The sequence below is a fragment of the Bombyx mandarina genome, chromosome 23 (genome assembly GCF_030267445.1).
Source record: "Bombyx mandarina strain Sakado chromosome 23, ASM3026744v2".
Lineage (NCBI taxonomy): Eukaryota > Metazoa > Arthropoda > Insecta > Lepidoptera > Bombycidae > Bombyx > Bombyx mandarina.
Genome location: NC_143229.1, coordinates 18,221,753 through 18,243,266, shown reverse-complemented (window position 1 = coordinate 18,243,266; position 21,514 = coordinate 18,221,753). Strand labels below are relative to the sequence as shown.

Here is a 21,514-nt window from a genome sequence, read left to right as displayed (position 1 = left end):
ATCGTAAAGATTTGTTAAGTGCGTATTTCATTAGAGAAATTGGTACCCGGCTGCGGGATTCGAACATCACTGCATCGCTCGATACGAATGCACCGGACGTCTTATCCTTTAGGCCATGACGACTTCGATGAATTGACCAGAACTTTGGTCTTGTGTAAAATGATTTTTGAACGCGCACCGCGTGGTACAAGCTCCGTTGTCATGACGACTGACGACCCTAAAGTATCAAAACAATCGTAGACGTGGACAATATACGGCCGCAAATAAAATTAGAAGGAGTATCCGCGGTTTGGTGAGTTTTTCATTAACTAAAAGAACAATCGGGGTCTTTGAAGTAACGAAATATGAATAGTGTATTTAAGAGTTCAGTGCTAAAAAAAAAACAAATGACTAAGAGTTTCGGTTCGTCGATTTTATAGACAATTCTAAAATAAATATCAACATTAGCGAGTTCTAAAAATACGATAAATTATTCCATTAATTACTGCTTATATTCATAGGGAGACGTATAAGCAATCGTTGAATTAACACAACTAATTAATGTTACTCAAAACACCAATTACCATAAGTCCTTAGTTATTTAATAAGAATTCGTGACCGACTTAGTAATGCTTTGGAACGACGTATGAAGATAATTGAATCTACAAAATTGTACTGTGTAAAGTGGGACATTGAACTAAAGACTTCTTACTAGTGAGGTGTCTTATGAGTCCGCACGGGTAAGTACCACCATCTTGCCTATTTCTGCCGTGAAGCAGTAATGCGTTTCGGTTCGAAGGCCAACCGTTGTACTGTAAAAATTGAGATTTAGAATTCACAGTCTGAATGTAGGTGGCGGCATTAACGTTGTAGTTATTTATGGGCTCCGGTAACCACTTAACATTAGGTGAACCGTGAGCTCGTCCATTTATCTCAGCCATAAAAAGAGACCTAGTTAAAGTTGAAGAATCGACGAATTGACAAGAAGGTATGTGGTAAATGTCACAAAATAAAAGTAAAATAAAAAATATTACAAAAATGTGAATAATAATAATAATAATGCAATGAAAAATTATAAAAATAACAGGATCTTTTAAATTTCAAAATGGAAATATTGAAATTTTGACTTCAGATGATTAACGGCGTTATGACTAAGATCGCTTGGCCATGTGCAATTAAAAAAGTCATATCGTTTTCGTTTTCTAGATAAACCGTATTCAAATGTGTACAACATCGTTATTATGAGGTCGTTGTTGAGTTCCTGTTTAGTTGTATGCTTGCTGGTGAGGTTGCCGGGCGCTCTCACGAAGTGGGTGGAAGGAAGGATCGATACGAAAGAGGTAAGTATAATATCTGGAATACCTTTTGTGCAAGGACTCAAGTTTTAGTAAAGCGTTATTTTATATCAAGCATTATTTGTTTATAAATAATCTGATTTAATAGGTCACTGGTGCTCTGCGTGGCGCACTGAAATGATTGTGTCGATTTCTCTTTTAAATTTTCTTACTAAGGCGTCAGAATATCTAGTAGACTCTCGGAAAGACGAATCCGAAGATACTGAGAATGAATCGTATTTTTTAGAGACCTAAAACACACATTAATATACAAAATAAGACAAAGTTAGGCAATCCTGGCGCCTTAGTAACAGAAATCGACATAATTATTTCAGTGCGCCGCGTAGGACACCGGTGACCTACATGTCAGTTAAAGTGTTAACTATTAAATTAATATTGGACATTATGGTTAGACATAATTAAATAATTTAGATATTTACATGGACATATAAAGAATAAGTAACATTTTTTTTATGGTATAATATAATAACTATTTAAGAGACAATCAACTCTAACAATGAATCTAAAACTAATTCACGATTGACTTCCATGATGAATTAATAACATCGTATAATAAAAATCAAAAACGCAAAATTATAATTTGCGTAATTACTGGTGGTAGGACCTCTTGTAAGTCCACGCGGGTAGGTACCACCACCCTGCCTATTTCTACCGTGAAGCAGTAATGCGTTTCGGTTTGAAGGGTGGGGCAGCCGTTGTAACTAAACTGAGATCTTAGAACTTATATCTCAAGGTGGGTGGCGCATTTACGTTGTAGATGTCTATGAGCTCCAGTAACCATTTAACCACCCATCAGAGCAATAAAAAAACCTTAAATAAAATAATAATAATTAAGTAACTAAAATAAATTAAATTAATTAAATGAATAGACCTCTCAGCGTTTCTGGTGTTAAAAGCTTGGTACACTAAAATCCTGCACGCACCGACCTACGTCCCAAACGTTTTTTCTTCTGTTGCAGAACTGGGCGTTTCTTTCGCGTTTCTGCTTCCTATCATTAGACGGGCAGTTCGAATATCTGATCGAATACAACAAGGATATGGGTATACCCAATCTGCTGCTTTACTACGACGACCAGAACCAATGGCCTTCCGTTTACCACAGCACCAAGGTCGGTCATAGTACCTTAAACATAGTTAAACCTTTAAAACACTCTCCTGTAAAATTAGTAAGTTTTGAGATAATACAGTTTTAATGCGAGAAGACGAATTATGTTAAAATTACAGACCTGCAAAGAGCGAGAGGCGATTTTAAACAAGGCCGGACAGAATCAAATAATAAGATTGTCCCATTGGTACCCGGATACGGAATACTCCGGGTGTATCGTCACTAAAGCCAATAAAGAGTTGCCAGCGTCCAAAAGGTACACAAAAATATTTTTGGTAATTTTTTTTACTGCTTTAAATTGTTAAGAGAATTCTCAACGGCAGATGAAAGCTCCGATGTCTGTCTAAGCCTCAGGTATATTGATAACGATTATGCCGCCCTCTAACTCAGAACTTGTGATGGGCAGGGAAAAATGATTACTAAGTAATCTATCGATTTATCTCTGTTAACAAATCGATTTGTAAAAAATCCATTAACTATAAATATAATCAATTTTTTTTTGTAACTCTTCGAAAATTTCCATTTTCTTTACATATTTGTTATATTATGTACATACAATTACTAAGTCTATAATAACTAAAAAAACAATAAGTTGGTTTTAAAACTGTAAAACAAACCAACTTTTTTTAGTAGTTTGGTTACATTGGTTGAATCAAACAAGGAATATCTTATACTTTTTACTTAAAAAAAGAAGATTAAGTAACTTAATCGATTTATTAAAATTTAGGAATCGATTATTGAAATCGATTATACGACATACCTACTTGTGATTGCATTGTGGAATAAACAGAAGACCACTGGCTCGATATAAAAAACAATATTCACTCTGTCCGCAGCTCCATAAAACCTACATCGATAACGGTGAATCCATTTTACAAACAAAAAAACACAACAAACAGCGAACCAAAAGATCCCTCATATTACGATCAGTTTTTTAAAACGACTACGGCCGCAGCCACCATACCTCTAAACCAACAATCTACCGTTTCTCATACGAATTCTACTACTTGGTACGAATTGTTGCCAGCCGACAATTTAAATTTTACCACGGCATTCCCTGAAGACGATCTGTGGGAGAGCATCGGACCACACGCGAACGAAAGTGCTTTAGGGAATCTTCAAGATGTCGAAATACTGTTTGACGACCGATATAAAAGCACAGTAAGTCATACTTTTTCTTTTTCACGCTAATGAAGTCGTCGTGGCCTAAAGGATAAGACGTTCGGTGCATTCGTATCTAGTGATGCAACGGTGCTCGAATCCCGCAAGCGGGTACCAATTTTTTTAATGAAATACGTACTTAGCAAATGTTCACATCGTGTAAAAAAATCAAACCCGCAAAATTATAATTTGCATAGTTACTGGTGGTAGAGCCCCTTGTGAGTCCGCACGGGTAGGTACCCACTACCCTGCTTATTTCTGCCGTGAAGCAGTAATGCGTTTCGGTTTGTAGGGTGGGGCAGCCGTTGTAACTATACCGAGACCTTAGAACCTTATATCTCAAGGTGGGTGGACGTCGTAATCAGCTTAGGTAGGAAAACAAAAAAAAAAGCCATATTGTCGTCATTCCAAAACATTTCAGCGCAAAATCAAAAGATCAACTATCGGAATTTACGAACGCTACCGCCGTAGGCGCTTGCACTCCGAGGCCGGCGGCAGCCTTGCCAGCAACGGTGATAGAACGGAGAAGCTGATTGTGTCCTGCCACAATTCTCGAAGGTTCCGATCCGCCAGAGAGAGATGGTGGTTCATAGCGATCAGTAACTGTGATTCTTCAAAGGTCTGATTGATTTTAAGATGTGCTTATAGATATTTATAGATCGTGTAGTCCTACCTGAAGCGATAAGAAGCTATAAATTGCGAATAAATACAATTTAATTAAAGACGAATGAAAATTCGAATTATGGCTTTATGGTTATCATATGGATATCAAATAGCTCAAAAGAAATTGATATTTATGAAGATGAAGCGACGGGCTGTGGTTCTTGACCACATGGTATGAATTGGTCACTGACACCCTTGAACATCTTAATGCCGCCCCACACTTAGAGACAAAAGATCGCAGCTTTAATTGCATGATGACCTTCCCGTCCTTCGAACCGAAACGCAAGGTTGCTCTGTATCAAAAATAGGTAGTACTAGGTACTACCCGCCAATTTATATATTTTACTACTGCTTTTGCCTGCTCTCTATGGCTACCGGACCGAAGAAGCAAATATGTCGTAGGATCTTGCGGTTTTTTATTTCTGTTTAAATTCCCCACGAAACTTGACAGTAATTTATCGACCGTGGAAGCAAAAATCCACTGATTTCTTGTATCGATAAAATATATGTTACATATGCTACTACTTTATGTTATTTACTATATTTATCGCTGATCTCTGGTCTAGTCTGGTCTGGTCTTTTCCATTTTTCTATACGGAACGGAGATCTGGACCCTTAAAGCGGCTGATCGCAAATGCGTGGATGCTCCGGATGCCTTGGACAGCTAAGAGAACCAATGTGTCTTTCTTAGAACAACTGCAGATCAAGACAAGACTGTCTACACTCTGCCTTCGCCGCGTACTCGAGTACTACGGTCTTAGAGTTTGAGAGATAGCTTAGAGAGACTATTCGTGACGGGGAAGATCAAGGGAAAGAGACCGCGCGGGCTCAGTCCGACAAGGGCGTTTGGTCAAATCCGCAACACCTTAGAGATCCCATTCCACGAAGCCCTTCATGGGGCCAATGATCGGAGGCGCTGGAGGGACATTACAAGAAGTAAAATCCTGTCGAAATATGATGGTCACGACCCTCAGCAGTGAGGAAACGACGCGAGGATATTTATAGCGTCGTATCGCATCGATTTAGTTCGAAGCTCGCGTGGGGCTTTACATTTAGTTATTGTATGCCGCACGCACGATTGGGGCAGTCTCCACTTCGATAAAGCGGCACGACACGAGAACCCTCTCATCGTAGCCGCCGGTAACTACATTCCCGATCCTGCGGAAAGAATGGAAAGCAATCGACGTCGCCCAAAACACGTTATCTCGGATCCTCCCGATCTACTAACGGTGCTTGTAGGTACTTCAAGCACCGGTCACCGTTCTCGTCGAACCCGTCGCTTGCGTCAAAGGGCTCGACGAGTAAATTAACCCTCAGACACAGCCCACTGAGTTTCTCGCCGGATCTTCTCAGTGGGTCGCGTTTCCGATCCGGTGGTAGATTCTGCGAAGCACGACTCTTGCTAGGGTTCGTGTTAGCATCGTCGTCATGTTTGAGCCCCGTGAGCTCACCTACTAGTTACGGTTACGCTGGGATAGCCTCTAGGCTACCAGCTTAGGTAGAAAAAAAAAGGGGCAGTCAGTTAATTGTTACTTCAATTGCAGGGCTTGGACGTGAGTTACAAGTTTCTGATGACGAACGGAGCGTCCGGTGATTTTTGGCACGAACATTTCTCTGCCGATGAATTTTGTAAGTGAATAATGAGTAATAACTAATAGTAATAAGCAAATAATAACTGGGAACAAATCATGCACAGTCGTCCGCCCCTAATTTAGGATTCCCTGTGTTATGGGCACCAGAGACTCACATACATACTTAGATACGTTTAAATATATACATATATACAAAGAGTACACAAACCAGTGTGTTTAGTGCGAGTTTTTTAACGTTCTCGATAGCGTAAAAGTTAACTCATATTTGTATGGAGTGGGATCATGGAATAGATAAATCTATGGCGTGAATGGGATCGTTTACCTACGTTTGCCGCTAGGGGCGCTGTTCCAACTCCATACAAAATTTGTTTAACTTTTACGCTATCGAGAACGTTAAAAAACTCGCACTAAACACACAGATGATGTTTGCTCGATGTGGCAATCGAACTGACGACCTTTAGCGCAACAGTGATGAGCTCTAATTGCGTTTCTCTAGTTTCAAACGATTCATATGTTTAATATGATTAATATGAAGTCGTCGTGGCCTAAAGGATAAGACGTCCAGTGCATTCGTATATATGCGATGCAATGCAACGGTGTTCGAATTCCGCAAGCGGGTACCAATTTTTCTAATGAAATACGAATTTATCAATTGTTCACGATTGACTCCCAAGGTGACGGAAAAACATCGTGTAATAAAAATCAAACCCGCAAAATTATAATTTGCGTAATTACTGGTGGTAGGACCTCTTGTGAGTCCGCACGGGTAGGTACCACCGCCCCGTCTATTTCTGCGGTGAAGCAGTAATGCGTTTCGGCTTGAAGGGTGGGGCAGACGTTATAATGATACTGAGACCTTAGAACTTATATCTCAAGGTGTGTGGCGCATTTACGTTGTAGATGTCTATGGGTTCCAGTAACCACTTAACACCAGGTGGGCTGTGAGCTCGTCCACACATCTAGCAATGAAAAAAAAACGTTTACAAACTTACAGATGTCTTACCGGTACTGTTAGCGTACGCGATTTCCTACGCCCTGGTCGTAATAGCAGCGGTTATGTGTAGCGTGGAACTTAAAACCCGACATCTCCTGCACTCAACTTACAAGCTATTCTTGTTTTCGATCGTGGTTCAACACTGCGGCATAATGATGCAGTGCTTAGCTTATATACGGTACGCTGGGAACGGCGTGGGCAGTCCCTCCACTGTGACCATCGGTGAGTACTTCGACATACAACTTTTACTGGTGGTAGGACCTCTTGTGAAACAAAGAATTAGTTTAGCTATTCAGTATCTTCGGAACCTGTCTTACTGGTGGTAGGACCTCTTGTGAGTCCGCACGGGTAGGTACCACCGCCCTGCCTATTTCAGTTTGAAGGGTAAGGCAGTCGAACTGAAACTGAGACTTTAGAAGAATTCATGTCATTTGAACCGGTGGCGGCATTTCTTTTGTAATGATTTGACATTCATTGTCATAATAAAAGTAAATTTAGGAATGTGTCACAGTAATAATTATTTAGTGTTGCCTTATTTTTGAATTTAATAACTACCCTCTTTCGTTAAACCAAGAATACTTTACAAACTTGAAGCAATCATGAATTTTGGTGTGAGTTAAACTTTATCTATTGAATTTTTTTATTGCCTTCGTGAGGAGACTAGTACAGAATCCACTTTAGAATTGATAGAGGCTTTTTTGTTCGGGCAGTAGGATGAACCTCCTACTGGGTATCTGCACCTAGCGGGGACGTGGTGTGTGTAGGACTTGAAGGTCTGCCGATGTTGGGAGCAGACCGCGGACCCAAGAGTGCAGGGGAGTCGCTTAGTGGGTGGACCCTAAAATCCTTGGGCCCGCGGTCTGCTCACAACGCCATGCAGATCATTGAGTCTGACATACCCCGCGCGCCCCTTTTGCGCGGGGACCTTGTAGGAGGTTCGGCAACATACCCGAAAAAAAAAAAAATTTTAGGGCCCTACCGCACCAAGAGACTCTACTTAGCACTCTCGCACCTAAGGTCCGATCTCCGCCCGGGGTCAGAACCCGATTAGAGTAGGGGGTTTACCGCGGTGAACATTGATAAGTGTTAAGTTAAGTTGATATCGAGCTCATCTGGCCATTTCGTATTTCAGGGCAATTCCTCTGCGGCCTAGCGGAGATGTCCTTTTTGTTGCTGCTCGTGTTGTTAGCCAAGGGCTATACGATAACGAGGGGGCGACTCAAAGTCGGCTTCACCGTTAAACTGACCGTCTTTATGTGTTGCTATCTGGTCACTTACGTCGTTCTGTTCGTTTATCAAGCTAAGGTGAGTCGAGAGAGCGAGAGAGAGAGAGAGAAAGAGAGAGAGAACACACTTTATTGCACACCAAAATACAATTATAATTAGAAAACAGTCAACAAGCAGATACATTTACTGGTGGTAGGACGTCTTATGAGGCCGCACAGGTAGGTACCACCACCCTGCCTATTTCTACGGTGAAGTAGTGATGTGTTTCGGTTTGAAGGATGGGGCAGCCGTTGTGCCGTAAACACTGAGACCTAAAAACCCATATATGAAGGTAAGCAGCGGCATTTACGTTGTAGATGCCTCTGAATTCCGGTAGCCACTTAACATCAGGTGGGCCGTGAGCTCCCTCGAGACTACTAAAATTGGAAGGAAATTTATATATACCTAGTCAGGTCATAAATTCTGTCACATGTTTAATGTAAAATAATTGAAACAAGTTTATTCATTATGTAACTGTTGTGTTAGCGTGTATGGGGACAAGTGATACTCAAGACGGCCAGTGACACACTAACATTTATTTCAAACATAACATATCCTCCCTTAACAATTCAAGACGTATAGGTAACAATAAACTAAACTAAACTAAAATAAAAACATAATAACTAAACAATTATATCCTATAACAATTTTAGTAAAACTGTCTATAATTAACTTTAGGACGGTTACGTTTAGGAAACCTGGGCTCCCTAATAATTTGAGGCTCCAAGCTCGCCTCCTCAGCCTCGAAGAACAGATCTCCCTCTTCAGACTCTTCAGACTGTGCGGGTCGACGCACTCCTCGCGTGACAGTCACGTGGCTCGGTTCCGGCGGCTCCCGATTCGGCTGATAGTCACATGCACTAGAGAGCGCTGTACGGCGGCTCTCCTCACTCGCACTCTCTCCGTCGTGTGTGTGAAGTTCGATGCCGCTTCTATCTTCACAAGGCGACGACATCGACTCCGGCGCCGGACTAGCAGCGGTTGGAGCAATCGAACTGCTCAAGTCAAAATCCCAGGGTTGAGTGGCACCATGCTTAGTTTTGCACGAAAAGAGCTGCTCAGAGTGCCTCTTCAACTGTATTGAAGATTTAAAGTCTTTTACAATATATACGTTTTTACCGATTCTCTTTACTATCACACCTTTACACCACGTATATTTATTATTACCAAGATATTTTTGTACATAATTACTTGACCTTGCACGAAATTCCTAACTTCCCCTCCTTTCGTTTTACTTTGCGTACACTGTTTAGATGCAACATAATCAGTTAATGAAGCAGATGAAGGTGACGGCGGCGAACGCGGGTTCATTAAATCTAAGCGTGATCTTAATTTGCGACCAAACACTAACTGTGCCGGAGACATTCCTGTTGTCGAGTGAATTGAGTTTCTATAATCGAAAACGTATTTGTATAGTCGCAGTTTATTTTCCCTAGCATTTGTACTACTCAACAAACAAGTTTTGATTCCCTTTTTTGCAATTTTTACATAAGCTTCGGCTTGTCCGTTGCTTGCCGGATGGTATGCTGGCGAAGTTATGTGAGATATACCGTTTAGTGTACAAAAACTAAGAAACTCCTGAGAACAAAAATTAGTACCGTTATCCGTAACTACCGTATGAGGTAGTCCGTATCTGGACATGTACTCATACATTCTTTCAATGACTGCACTAGTAGTTGTGGAAGCCATCTCGTAGACCTCAAGCCACTTGGAGTACGCGTCTACTAGGACGAGGTACATCCGACCATTCAGCGGACCTAGAAAGTCTAGGTGTACACGGTAAAAGGGTTGCGGGGGGTATTCCCACGGGCACACCGGAGTGCGCGGCGGAGTCGGTCGTAGCTGCATACACACCTCACATGAGCTAATCATATTTTGTAGGGCGTCGTCTAAGCCTGGAAACCAACATCGAGATCGAGCTTCAGCCTTTGTTTTAACTATGCCCATGTGTGAGGTATGTAACTCTGTTAAAACGCGGTGACGCAAACTCCCTGGTATCACCACTTTATGACCCCTCATAACGCAACCATTTTCAACGGACAGTTGCAATCTACATAAGTAGTAAGGCTTAATTTCTGCACTAATAATTTTTTTAGGCCACCCGTTTTCAATATACTTAATGACTTCACGTAATATGCTATCATTGCCAGTTGCGTTACGTAATTCAGTCACCGATATCGGGAGTGCGCCTTGCACTACGAAGCAAACATAGGAGGCGCTGTCGAACACATCGACATCGACCGCTCCCGCTCCGCACCTGGTCCCCCCGCCTCGACCACCGCACGCGCCCGCGCCGCCCGGTAGACTCGCACGAGACAGATAGTCCGCACTATTATCTGCACTCTTCACGTACTCGATTACATAATTATAACCACTTAGAAAAATTGCATATCTTTGAAGTCTGTTTGCCGAGACTTCTGGGATGCCTCGTTGTGGGCCAAATATCGAGAGAAGCGGTTTGTGGTCCGTCCTTAGTATAAATGGATTTGACCTGCCGTACAAATATTGATGAAATCGACGAACACCGAATATAATCGCAGTTGCTTCCTTTTGGATTTGTGAGTACCTTTTCTCGGCGTCGTTAAGCGTGCGCGAAGCGAAAGAGATAGGTTTTTCTTGGCCATCGGAACTCACCTGTGATAGGATAGCACCCAATCCATTGGGTGACGCGTCTACAGTTAGAATTATAGTTGCATTATGATTAAAATGGGCCAATACATTATCGGATGCTAACAATTTCTTGATTTCATTAAACGCCTTATTATGTAACTTAGACCAACGCCACTTTGTTTCTTTTTTTAAAAGTTCGTACAATGGCCCGAGAATACAAGATGCATTCGGTACAAAATTCCTATAATAATTAACTAAGCCTAAGAAAGATCGCAGTTGGCTAACATTCGTAGGCGCCGGGGCCTTTAATATTGCTTCCACTTTATCGGGTGATTTCCTTAGCCCCTCTTTATTAATGGTAGACCCTAAATAATTAATCTCATCTTGAAAGAACTGACATTTAGACTTCTGTAAAACAAATCCTGCGTCTTGCAACCGTTGTAGGACCTGATGCAGTCTCTCAAGATGTTCAGAGTCATTGCGACCCGTTATAAGCACATCGTCCAATAAACACAGCGTGCCGTCCAGGCCCGCTAGCACTGTATCCATAGCTCGCTGGAAAATTGATGGCCCACTAGCTAACCCGAACACCAAACGCGTATACGCGAAGATCCCTTTATGTGTATTGATACAAGTTAATTTTTGGGATTCTTCATCCAGACAAAACTGTCCGTAGGCCATAGACAAATCTAATTTAGTAAATTTCTGGCCTCCGTATAGTTTAGAAAACAACTCGTTTACGGTAGGCAACGGATACTGTTCTACAACTAACTGCTTGTTTATAGTAACAGAGTAGTCCGCGCAGATACGGACCGAACCGTCACGTTTCAGTACCGGGACTATTGGTGACGCGTAGTCGGAATGTTCGACTGGTCGGAGTACTCCCAGTCCCACCAAACGGTTTATCTCTTTTTCTACTTTTTCACGCAGAGCAAATGCGACCGGCCGTGGTTTAAAAAATATAGGATGAGCACTTTCTTTTAATCTCAAATTAACTTTATATTTGTTAAATTGACCTAGCTTGTCCGAGAACACAGCGGGATATCGCGAACGATATTAACGTGGTGAAAGATCCAGCAGGAGTCAAAAGACGGGCCATATTGCTTAGCACACTCAGCGAATCTACCTACAAACTGGCAGCTGATCTCGTGTTGCCTAAAGAAGTTCAAGAAGTACCATACGAAGATATAGTTAGTGCTTTGGACAACCATTTCACTCCAAAATCAGTGGGTTTTGGCGAGCGTCATCGTTTTTATGCCGCCACACAACTACCCCAGGAGACACCATCACAGTGGGCTGCGAGGTTACGAGGTCTCACTGCTCAATGTGACTTCAGCAATGTAGAAGAGGCATTAAGAGATCGATTCATTATGGGTATGCTGCCGGGCGTGGAAAAAGAAAAAAATGTACGTGCAGGAGCTGGCCGGGCTGACCTTCGCCATGGCTGTGGAGCTGACCGAGAGCTTGCGCAGCGCCCGCGCGGCTGCTGCTGCAAGCGCTGCTACCGAGGCTGTCGTTACAGAGCTGTACAAAATAGGCAAACGTTCTCCGACTAGTGTACCTCAAAGTGCAAAAGTGAAGTGTTCCGTTAGACGACGCCCTACAAAATATGATTAGCTCATGTGAGGTGTGTATGCAGCTACGACCGACTCCGCCGCGCACTCCGGTGTGCCCGTGGGAATACCCCCCGCAACCCTTTTACCGTCGTCATCGTCACCTTCATCGTTCTCCTCCGTTACAACATAATTGACTCTTTTGCACATTCTACGCAAATGCCCTTTTTCGTTGCACTTCCTACAAGTGTAACTCGCAAAACGACACTCCGCGGCTTTGTGATTCGAATAACCACACACGGAACACTTCACTTTTGCACTTTGAGGTACACTAGTCGGAGAACGTTTGCCTATTTTGTACAGCTCTGTAACGACAGCCTCGGTAGCAGCGCTTGCAGCAGCAGCCGCGCGGGCGCTGCGCAAGCTCTCGGTCAGCTCCACAGCCATGGCGAAGGTCAGCCCGGCCAGCTCCTGCACGTACATTTTTTCTTTTTCCACGCCCGGCAGCATACCCATAATGAATCGATCTCTTAATGCCTCTTCTACATTGCTGAAGTCACATTGAGCAGTGAGACCTCGTAACCTCGCAGCCCACTGTGATGGTGTCTCCTGGGGTAGTTGTGTGGCGGCATAAAAACGATGACGCTCGCCAAAACCCACTGATTTTGGAGTGAAATGGTTGTCCAAAGCACTAACTATATCTTCGTATGGTACTTCTTGAACTTCTTTAGGCAACACGAGATCAGCTGCCAGTTTGTAGGTAGATTCGCTGAGTGTGCTAAGCAATATGGCCCGTCTTTTGACTCCTGCTGGATCTTTCACCACGTTAATATCGTTCGCGATGAACCACTGTGTGAGTCTGCATCTCCAAGTCTTCCAAGTTTGCGTATTATGGTCGAAATTACTTAAATTTCCGAAAGACATTTTTTATATTTTTTTTAGTGTGGGTACCTCGTCGCCAATGTTGTGTTAGCGTGTATGGGGACAAGTGATACTCAAGACGGCCAGTGACACACTAACATTTATTTCAAACATAACAGTAACCATTCATATACCAAAATGAACTTAACAAAACATAGATTCTTATGACACTAAAGTTTATTCAAAATGACCTCCGTGATTTTGAATACAGGCCTTCAATCTGCGCGGCCAGTCGTCTATCGCAGCACGAACGAGGTCCATGTCAATATCGGCGGCTGCCTTAATCAAGGATGTCTTGACTGACTCCAAATTGGGATGAGGCTTTGAGCACGCCTTTTCCTCCAAGTGTTGCCATATCTTGTAATCTAACGGATTCAAATCTGGACTGGAGGAGGGCCAGTCTTCGTGCCGGATGAAGTCGATTTCACGCGCCGCCAGCCAGTCTTGTGTGCTCTTCGCTCTATGAGCTGGCGCCGAATCTTGTTGGAATACCCAGTGCCTGTTATTGAACATGGTATGAGGAACAGGTTCCACAAGGTTCGTCAGGACTGTATTTTGATACACAACTGCATTCGTTTTTACATCTTTCTCACAAAAATGTACCTCTGCTAAGCCCCAATAAGAAACTCCCAACCATACCATGAGCGAGGATGGAAAATGACCTCGTTGGACACGCGGAATACGGTTGCTCGCTTCTTCACTACTGTGTGCGTACACATTATAATTTTCTTTGTTGTAGCTCTCTTCTACGGTAAAAAATTTTTCATCCGAAAAAAGAATTTCCCGATATTTTTTTCCCGCGTACCGCTTCAACAAAGCGCGGCATCTCTTCAGTCTCAGGTCCATTAGACGAGCATTCAAACGATGTCCTGTTTTTCTTCGATATGCCCGAAGCCCTAAGTCTTCATTTAACACCCTTTTCACCGTGGTTCTGCTTAACCCCATCTGAAGGGCCAACAGTTTCTGCTTACGTTTGGGATTTCTTTGAATTCGCACCTTCACAGCTTTTATCACAGCTGGAGTCCTAACAGACCGAGGGCGACCACTTCTTGACCTGTCATCTACACTAGAGTCTTCATTGAATCGTTTGATGGTACGATAAACGAATCTTTTGGTTATATTCAAAATTTTCAGTATGTTAAAAATTTGAATTGGCGCGTAACCGCAACGATGCAATGCAATAACTGCAACACGGTCTTCTTTAAGCGTCCACTCCATATTTAAAAATGACTAAAATTCTAAAAGAATACATTTTTATTTTCATGAACAATTCGGAATTCGAATTCAATAAACTTTTTTGTGGCCAGCATTCTAAAAGAAAAGTTTTTACTGTGTGACAATACTTATGACCTGACTAGTTATATATATATAAACAACAGGACCTGAATGTAGGTAGCTAGTTCGACCCATGCGCTTGGAATCTCAACTGTATGAACTATAATTGTAACGGCTATTCCAATGTAACTTGGCAGTGGAATTGGGTGGACACTATCCCTCATGAGACTAAACTTATTGAACTTTATTACGCAGGCGTTCGATCCTGGCCAAGTTCTGTACTTATACGAGAGTCCGGCTGGCTATGGCGTTATCGTTTTGCGTGTAATTGGATGGTGCGTTTTCGCCTATTCCACATTCTTCACGGTCAAGAAATATCCAGAAAAGGTAAAATACTAATTTTACAATAATAACAATTTAAATATAATTAACTGGTTTTAATGACGTCAATGAAACACGCTTATCTATTAGTATTTACCTACTTATAATAGTAAATATATTTTTATAAAAGCCTTTTACATTTCTTTTCTTCTTCTCTCTTTTCTGTCAATTTTCCTATTTTCGACTTCCTCCAAATAGGTCGAAAGATGTGATAGGGGCTTTTTAGTCGCCACATTACCTTTGATTTTAAAATATTTCAACGAGTCATTACTTTTCCTGCGCCTATGCAATTTAACGTGAAATTAGTGATGAAATTCAGCGAATAATATAATATAATTCAGAATGCTAGTAAAACTATTTATGTTGCGATTTAATAAAATTTCTACTAAATTGGTAGAAGTTTGAAGGCTCATGCTATTCTGTTTTTTTTTGTTTGTTTTTTACAGAACATGTTCTACTGTCCGTTCTTCATATGCGGGACACTCTGGTTTTACGCTGGCCCCTTATTTATTCTCACTGCGAATTCTTATATTGGTAAATATTAAAGTTAAAGACGTTGAAAATATTTCTTTAAAATTGAGCTTTAAACCTCAGGCTCATGCTATGCTACTGATGGTAGGACCTCTTGTGAGTCTGCACGGGTAGGTACCACCGCCCTGCCTATTTCTGCCGTGAAGCAATAATGCGTTCCGGTTTGAAGGGTGGGGTAGCCGTTCTAACTATACTGAATATACCTTAGAACTCATATCTCAAGGTTGGCGGCATTTACGTTGTACATGTCTATGAGCTTCAGTAACCACTTAACACCAGGTGGGCTGTGAGCTCGTCCAACAAGCTAAGCAATAAAAAAAGAATAATAAACAAATGTTACTGATAAATATGTATCTAACAAATTCCACTGGATCTCTTTCGATGGAGAGTCGGAATTTAATTGAAAAGTGAGCTGCCACTGTGATGCCTCATTTGGCCTAGAAGAATTCACGCGGTCCAGTTTTAGATTGGAACGGTCGTTTTACAATACAATACGTAAACTATTTTGATTGTGCAGCTGTAAATTTAATAAGTCCTACAGTTAAAATTCATTTCCGAACATCCCCAGATAAATGGGTGCGCGAGAGTGTAGTGATTGCCGTTCTGCTTTTCATAACCTTCAGTGGACACATCATGTTTTTGGTAAGGAATATTTCACTATTCATTCAACTCCATTCAGTATGAAAGACTCGACAATACAAAGAGAACGAATAAAAAAAACTAAATTAGGCATTAATGTTGTCTTCAAATGACGCTTAAATATTACTATTGTACTATCCGCTACCCGATCCGAGTTCAGCCGTACTGTACGGGCCAACGCGCACAGCATATTGCATACCGATGCATTTCACATCAAAGTCAGTCTTTTTGAGTCAGTTCGTGTACCGCCATTAGCGAGGCGTCGCGTACTCGCATAATGTCATTTTTATCAGTTAAACAGCCACCAGTTTAGTGTAAGCATATCAATAAACAGTTAATCAATATTGGAGTTGTTATCATTATCACAACAGAGGGTGTGTGGACAAACCGTACACGTACTACTTAGAGTGTTTCCGTTTATTTATGGTGCGTTTTCAGAGATCAATTTCGCTATACGCCCTCCAGCTCTGGTATTAACTCCCTTTGAAGACTTTCCTGAGTATAATGACACACATAACACAGGACATACATAACACAAAACGAGTTTTGAATCCTCAGTATGATTGTGGCCCATCACTGATTTAGTCTATAATGGTCGTTGCGATCGTTTGGGGGGGGGGGGGGGGGGCTTGTTGCTCTTCTGAAGTTGAAAGCAAGAAGACGAATTCCTTTTATAGCAACTTTTATTCCCCTTCCAAGTAGACGAGCATACAGCCCACATGACGGTAAATGTTTACTATCGCTCATGGACGTTACCAATGCCAGGGGAAGAGCCAAGCCGCTGCCTACCGTTTAATTCTCACCATAAGCCTCTTTTGAAGAAGGAAATGTAATAACTTGATTAAACCTAACCAGGGGAACAACTTGTCAATTAATTATTTTGGTCATTCCAGTTACTCACGTTACCGGTATTCGCCAACAAAAACTTTCCATATCACGTTCGAACGACGCAAATCGGAGTTATGGAGGTAAGTTTTATGTCTGTGTTATTATAAGTGTGTTTAAGGCCTTGTGGCTAAGACGATGCAACTCCCACCTGTTCTGTTGAAACTGGAAAGGTCTCAGGGTCACCAGTAATTCTTTAATCATAAAAAAAAACAATCCAACTAAGCAGTGTTCAAATATCGTAGGCATTCACTTTTTTTAAAAATAAAATATACGTATCAAACACACACGCACTCACAATCTACCTCAGCGTTGAAGGAATAACGTTACGTGTAGTTGAAATTCAATTAGCGTAATCTACAAATTGAATCGCCAAGAGAACAAACCAATTTGTCCTCGAGCATCTTCGCGTAGAAACGAGACTGTCTACGATTTTCTACCAAAACGTTCTTGGTTACTTTGGTCACAGTGCTTAGCGGCCAAATAACAACCTTGAAAATTTGGTTGTGGTAGACAAGGTAGAAGGGAAAAGATCCGCCGGCCGGCCACCAAACCGTTGGTCGGATCAGGTAACCCCCCTCACCGGGATTGTTGCGACCGCCCTGAGTTCGCGAAAACCGAACGAAATGGAAGCTGATGGTACAAAGATCCACGAAGGCTTTCATGGTCACGGCCTTCAGCAATGAAGTATGCGACTAAGAAGAAGAATCTATAAATTTGGACGTATTACGTTATCATGCAGCTAGTACGGCATTAATGTATGTCAATCTCAATAGTGTTGCCATGTACAATGAAGAATATTCTACTCGAAATTTTAAAAAGCGCTACATTGTACAGGTAACTGGAAGCTCAGCTTTAGACAGTTTCGGGAGGAATCCTTACGAGCTGAACGGAGCGCCGCAAACCGTGATCATTCCGCTGACCAGGTCATACAACGTTACTATTTTCTTTAGTGTTGCTAATAACTACCATGATGTTCTACTTCACAGTGTCGTCAAAAATTAATCCTCAATTTTTTTTATTGTTTAGGTGGGTGGACGAGCTCACGGCCCACCTGGTGTTAAGTGGTTACCGGAGCCCATAGACATCTACGACGTAAATGCCGCCACCCACCTTGAGATATGAGTTCTAAGGCCTCAGTATAGTTACAACGGCTGCCCCGCCCTTCAAACCGAAACACATTGCTGCTTCATGGCAGAAATAGGCAGGGTGGTGGTACCTACCGGTGCGGACTCACAACACGTCCTACCACCATTAACTATTTCACAAAATACCAAATCATTCATATTATAATTCATGCCATAATATAATTAATATTCAGTCCCAATTTCACAATAAAAAAGTAGACCGATAAATTCTGCAAGTTTGGTCTTAAAAACATCTGGTGTTTCCTGATAGGGTAAATTAAATTCACTCTTTAAACATTTCCAGAAGAACTGAAGAACTAATAGGAAGTATGTACAGTCAGTACGTGGCGTCAGCGCCACCGTTGTCCCTCGAGCACGACCCTCCGAAGATTAACGGTTTTTCGAAAACCGTCGAAGCGAAAACATTGCTACCCCAAGAGAGCACAGAGACCAATTCTTCAGATGACATACGACCTTTTGTCTCCAAAGGAATATTCACTGTTGAAAGTCAAATTTCGAGAATGGAACCGGCTGTGTTGCCAATCGAAAACAATTCTACTGTTTCGTTACAAAAATTGCAAAGTAATAAAACTGACGGTTTAATTCATGAAGATGAAAATAAAATTGGAACGACGGCTGTTCTTAATTCGACTAAATCGATAGAAAGCCTTTCAATAAATTCGAATAATGATCAATCTAGGGGTGATTTGCCAAGCATCACGAGGTCTAGGAGGAATATTTTAGAGCCCATCAAAAGAGAAGATCCATCAGTACCGTCTTGGTCGTTTGCTAAAGGACCTTGTGTTGTCGCAATGCAGAAGAAAAAAAGTATTGAAAGAGATGGTAAGTTATATCTAGCAAATAGTAGGAATTATTAATGAGAATTCGCCGTTATGCTCCCCTATTTTTGCTGCTTTTGTAGCCAGGCGAGCATACGGGGCATCTTATGGAATGGTTACTGCAGCTCATGGTCGTCAGCAATGTCAGGGGCACAGCCAATCCGATACCGACCGCAGAGTACCAAAACAAACCTCTTTTGAATAGAAACAGTTTTGACGTTTCTAAATATCGCCTCCATCTACTTCATTTAAGTACAATATTTTATGGTGGCGAACATTTGCCATTAAATAAGCCTTTTTTCCCTACTTATTCGTTGGTAGCCTAAGGGTCTATTTTATTTACGAGTGGGCAGATAAGTGAGCTCACGGGTTCAACCTGAATTTGCCAACACTAGACCTAGGAAGAGCAGTGCTTCGCAGAATCTAGCGCCGGATCGGAATCGCGACCCACTGAAAAGAGCCGGCCAGAAACTCAGTGGGAATAAAGAAGCCTTATGCTCATCCATTTATTGTGATATCTTTTTTTTACGTTACTCTACATCAATTAGTATAATTATTAATAGCAAGGCTATTCTTCCATTGTTTTGCGAACATCTTATATACCGACTGGACAATTAATCAACAAAAAAGTTTAATCGCATCAAAAATTATAGAATAACTACTAGTCTTATTGTCATTTACTTCTTCAACCAGTCTGAAAAGTATTCAACCCATTTCTTCACTACGATTTAATACGGGTAGGGAAAGAAAAGTGAATATATATAAAAGTAAATAGTATTTATATAAAAATCGTTCCAATTTATTTACATTGATCTATATAATTTCCAGATTCAATAGAACTCAACGGCGTAACGAACGGTAAGAAAGTACCAACAGTGCGGAATGGGTTGCCGAGTTCGGGCGAAATTTCTACCATACACGAGGGTCACGTGCAAAGCTACCAAAACATTGTCAGTAAAGCTACCATGGATCTCTTTAATGCTAATAGTAATAAGGATTGAGTGTGCATTTAGATATATTTTAAATTGATTTTGTGAATGCTCTGATATGTAGTTTTGAAGATATGAAGCAACCGATAATTCTCCTGGGAGGTTTGAATGCAATCGTCAAAGCTGAAAATCTTTGAATATTATATCGGTTCTTTTTAATTAACTTCAAAATTCCTAAAACTACTTATGATATTCGTGTGTAATGGTTAGATTTAATCGATAAGTTGTACAGTGTAACCCAACTCAATGATGCTTTACGTGAGCGCAAATGTTTGTAAAACCGCAATGTATAGCAAAGGCCCGTGATGCCGTCGACCCTGCGCACCATTGACCTTGTAGTACATTGCGTGCTCAAATAACATCAATCCGTGTGCAGTTCACCTGTGTTTTTTGAAAGGGTTTCCCTGCACTTAGCATTAATATTTACAGTATAAAAATAAGTTCTGTAAATGTAATTGATAGCGATTTACTAGTCATTTTTGCAATTTTAGGTGTGATATTATTCTAGTCGTTTAAATACTCGTAAAATATATGATTAGTACATTATATAAATTGTTTTATTATGTAAATTTCATTAACGATGCCAATCAAGAAACAATTATCATCGTCGTCATAATTCGTATTAAAGTTTAGCTCCCTAATTAATTACAATGAAATTTTCTTGATTTATTATTTCAAAATTATTAGGTAATTCCTTTATCAATCATAATGCTTTTGAAATATTCTATATCCTAATATTATAATCCTAATATAATCTAATATTATATCCTACGGTATATAAAAATGCATTTTTCACTTTTTGCTACCTTTTTTTTTTTTTTTTTTCGGGTAGAGGGCCGTACCTCCTACGAGGTCCCCGCGCAAAAGGGGCGCGCGGGGTATGTGAGACTCAACGGTCTGCATGGTGTTGTGAGCAGACCGCGGGCCCAAGGATTTTAGGACCCACCCACTAAACGACTCCCCTGCACTCTTACACCCGACGTCCGATCCCCTCCGAGGTCAGAACCCGGATGAGGTAGGGGGGCTACCGCGGTCAACACTACAACCAGACGGCGCGGCTCACCCCAAGGACGCCCAGCCGACGGCGAATCGAAGGCTCTGAAACGTCGGCCGTCTCGGTACGGCAGCCCGTCGGGCCGCCCAGACGGTGCCGCTGGTGTCCCGGAATACCCCGCTGGACTAGAACCAGCCTGCCGGGTCGGGACGCGATACACCGTCGACCGGTCGCTCTATTCAATCCACGGCAGCGCGCTAGAGTGCTGGTAGCGCGCCACGCGGCCTCACCCCCTCAGGTCGCCCCTTGACCTTCACCGGGGGGAGGCCGCTACCTACAGGGGCCGGGAGGTACGGGCGTATTCCCGCCTCCGGCCCCCGGCTCGACGGCGACGGATCGGTGCGGAACGGGAAGAGCTCTCCCTCTCTCGCTCCGCCGCCTCCTTCTGCGAGATGGTGGACTCGCAGAAGTCGAGCATCGCCTTCCAGGACGCGTCGCTGCCGAGCATCGTAGCCACGACACGCGGCAGCGAGAGGTCCTCTCCAATGACCGCGACGAGGGCGGCGCGTTGCTCGTCAAATCCAGAGCAACGCGCCAATGTGTGTTCCGCCACTTTTTGCTACCTACAGAAGCGTGTTTTTTTTCTCATTGTTTT

At 42.0% G+C, this 21,514-nt stretch overlaps 2 protein-coding genes across 5 annotated transcripts in view; both read left to right on the top strand.

The window, feature by feature from the left end:
* The window catches only part of LOC114244176 (uncharacterized), a 223,716-nt gene that overhangs the window by 119,396 nt on the left and 82,806 nt on the right, over positions 1-21,514 (top strand). The window lies entirely within an intron of this gene.
* Positions 211-20,411, top strand: LOC114244193 (transmembrane protein 145). Of its 3 annotated transcripts, none has more exons than XM_028175924.2 (16): positions 211-292; positions 1,186-1,319; positions 2,294-2,443; positions 2,559-2,695; positions 3,276-3,600; positions 4,022-4,219; positions 5,808-5,892; positions 6,850-7,071; positions 7,982-8,154; positions 14,730-14,861; positions 15,302-15,389; positions 15,955-16,028; positions 16,919-16,993; positions 17,748-17,836; positions 18,342-18,880; positions 19,705-20,411. In XM_028175924.2, exons 2-16 carry the CDS (start codon positions 1,221-1,223, stop codon positions 19,875-19,877), a joined length of 2,559 nt encoding a protein of 852 aa, XP_028031725.2. In that variant the 5' UTR covers positions 211-292; positions 1,186-1,220; the 3' UTR covers positions 19,878-20,411. The 3 variants fall into 3 exon arrangements, with proteins under 3 accessions (XP_028031725.2, XP_089593394.1, XP_089593395.1); XM_089737268.1 differs by lacking the exon at positions 211-292 and adding an exon at positions 361-719; XM_089737269.1 differs by lacking the exon at positions 211-292 and adding an exon at positions 758-967.

What these genes read in the sequence shown, in the direction of transcription:
- LOC114244193 (XM_028175924.2), top strand. Translation starts at nt 1,221, where the DNA reads ATGAGGTCGTTGTTGAGTTCCTGTTTAGTTGTATGCTTGCTGGTGAGG. An exon ending in CGCAAATCGGAGTTATGGAG is followed by an intron (nt 16,994 to 17,747) that starts GTAAGTTTTATG and finishes TACATTGTACAG; the next exon opens with GTAACTGGAAGCTCAGCTTT. An exon ending in AAAAAGTATTGAAAGAGATG is followed by an intron (nt 18,881 to 19,704) that starts GTAAGTTATATC and finishes TATAATTTCCAG; the next exon opens with ATTCAATAGAACTCAACGGC.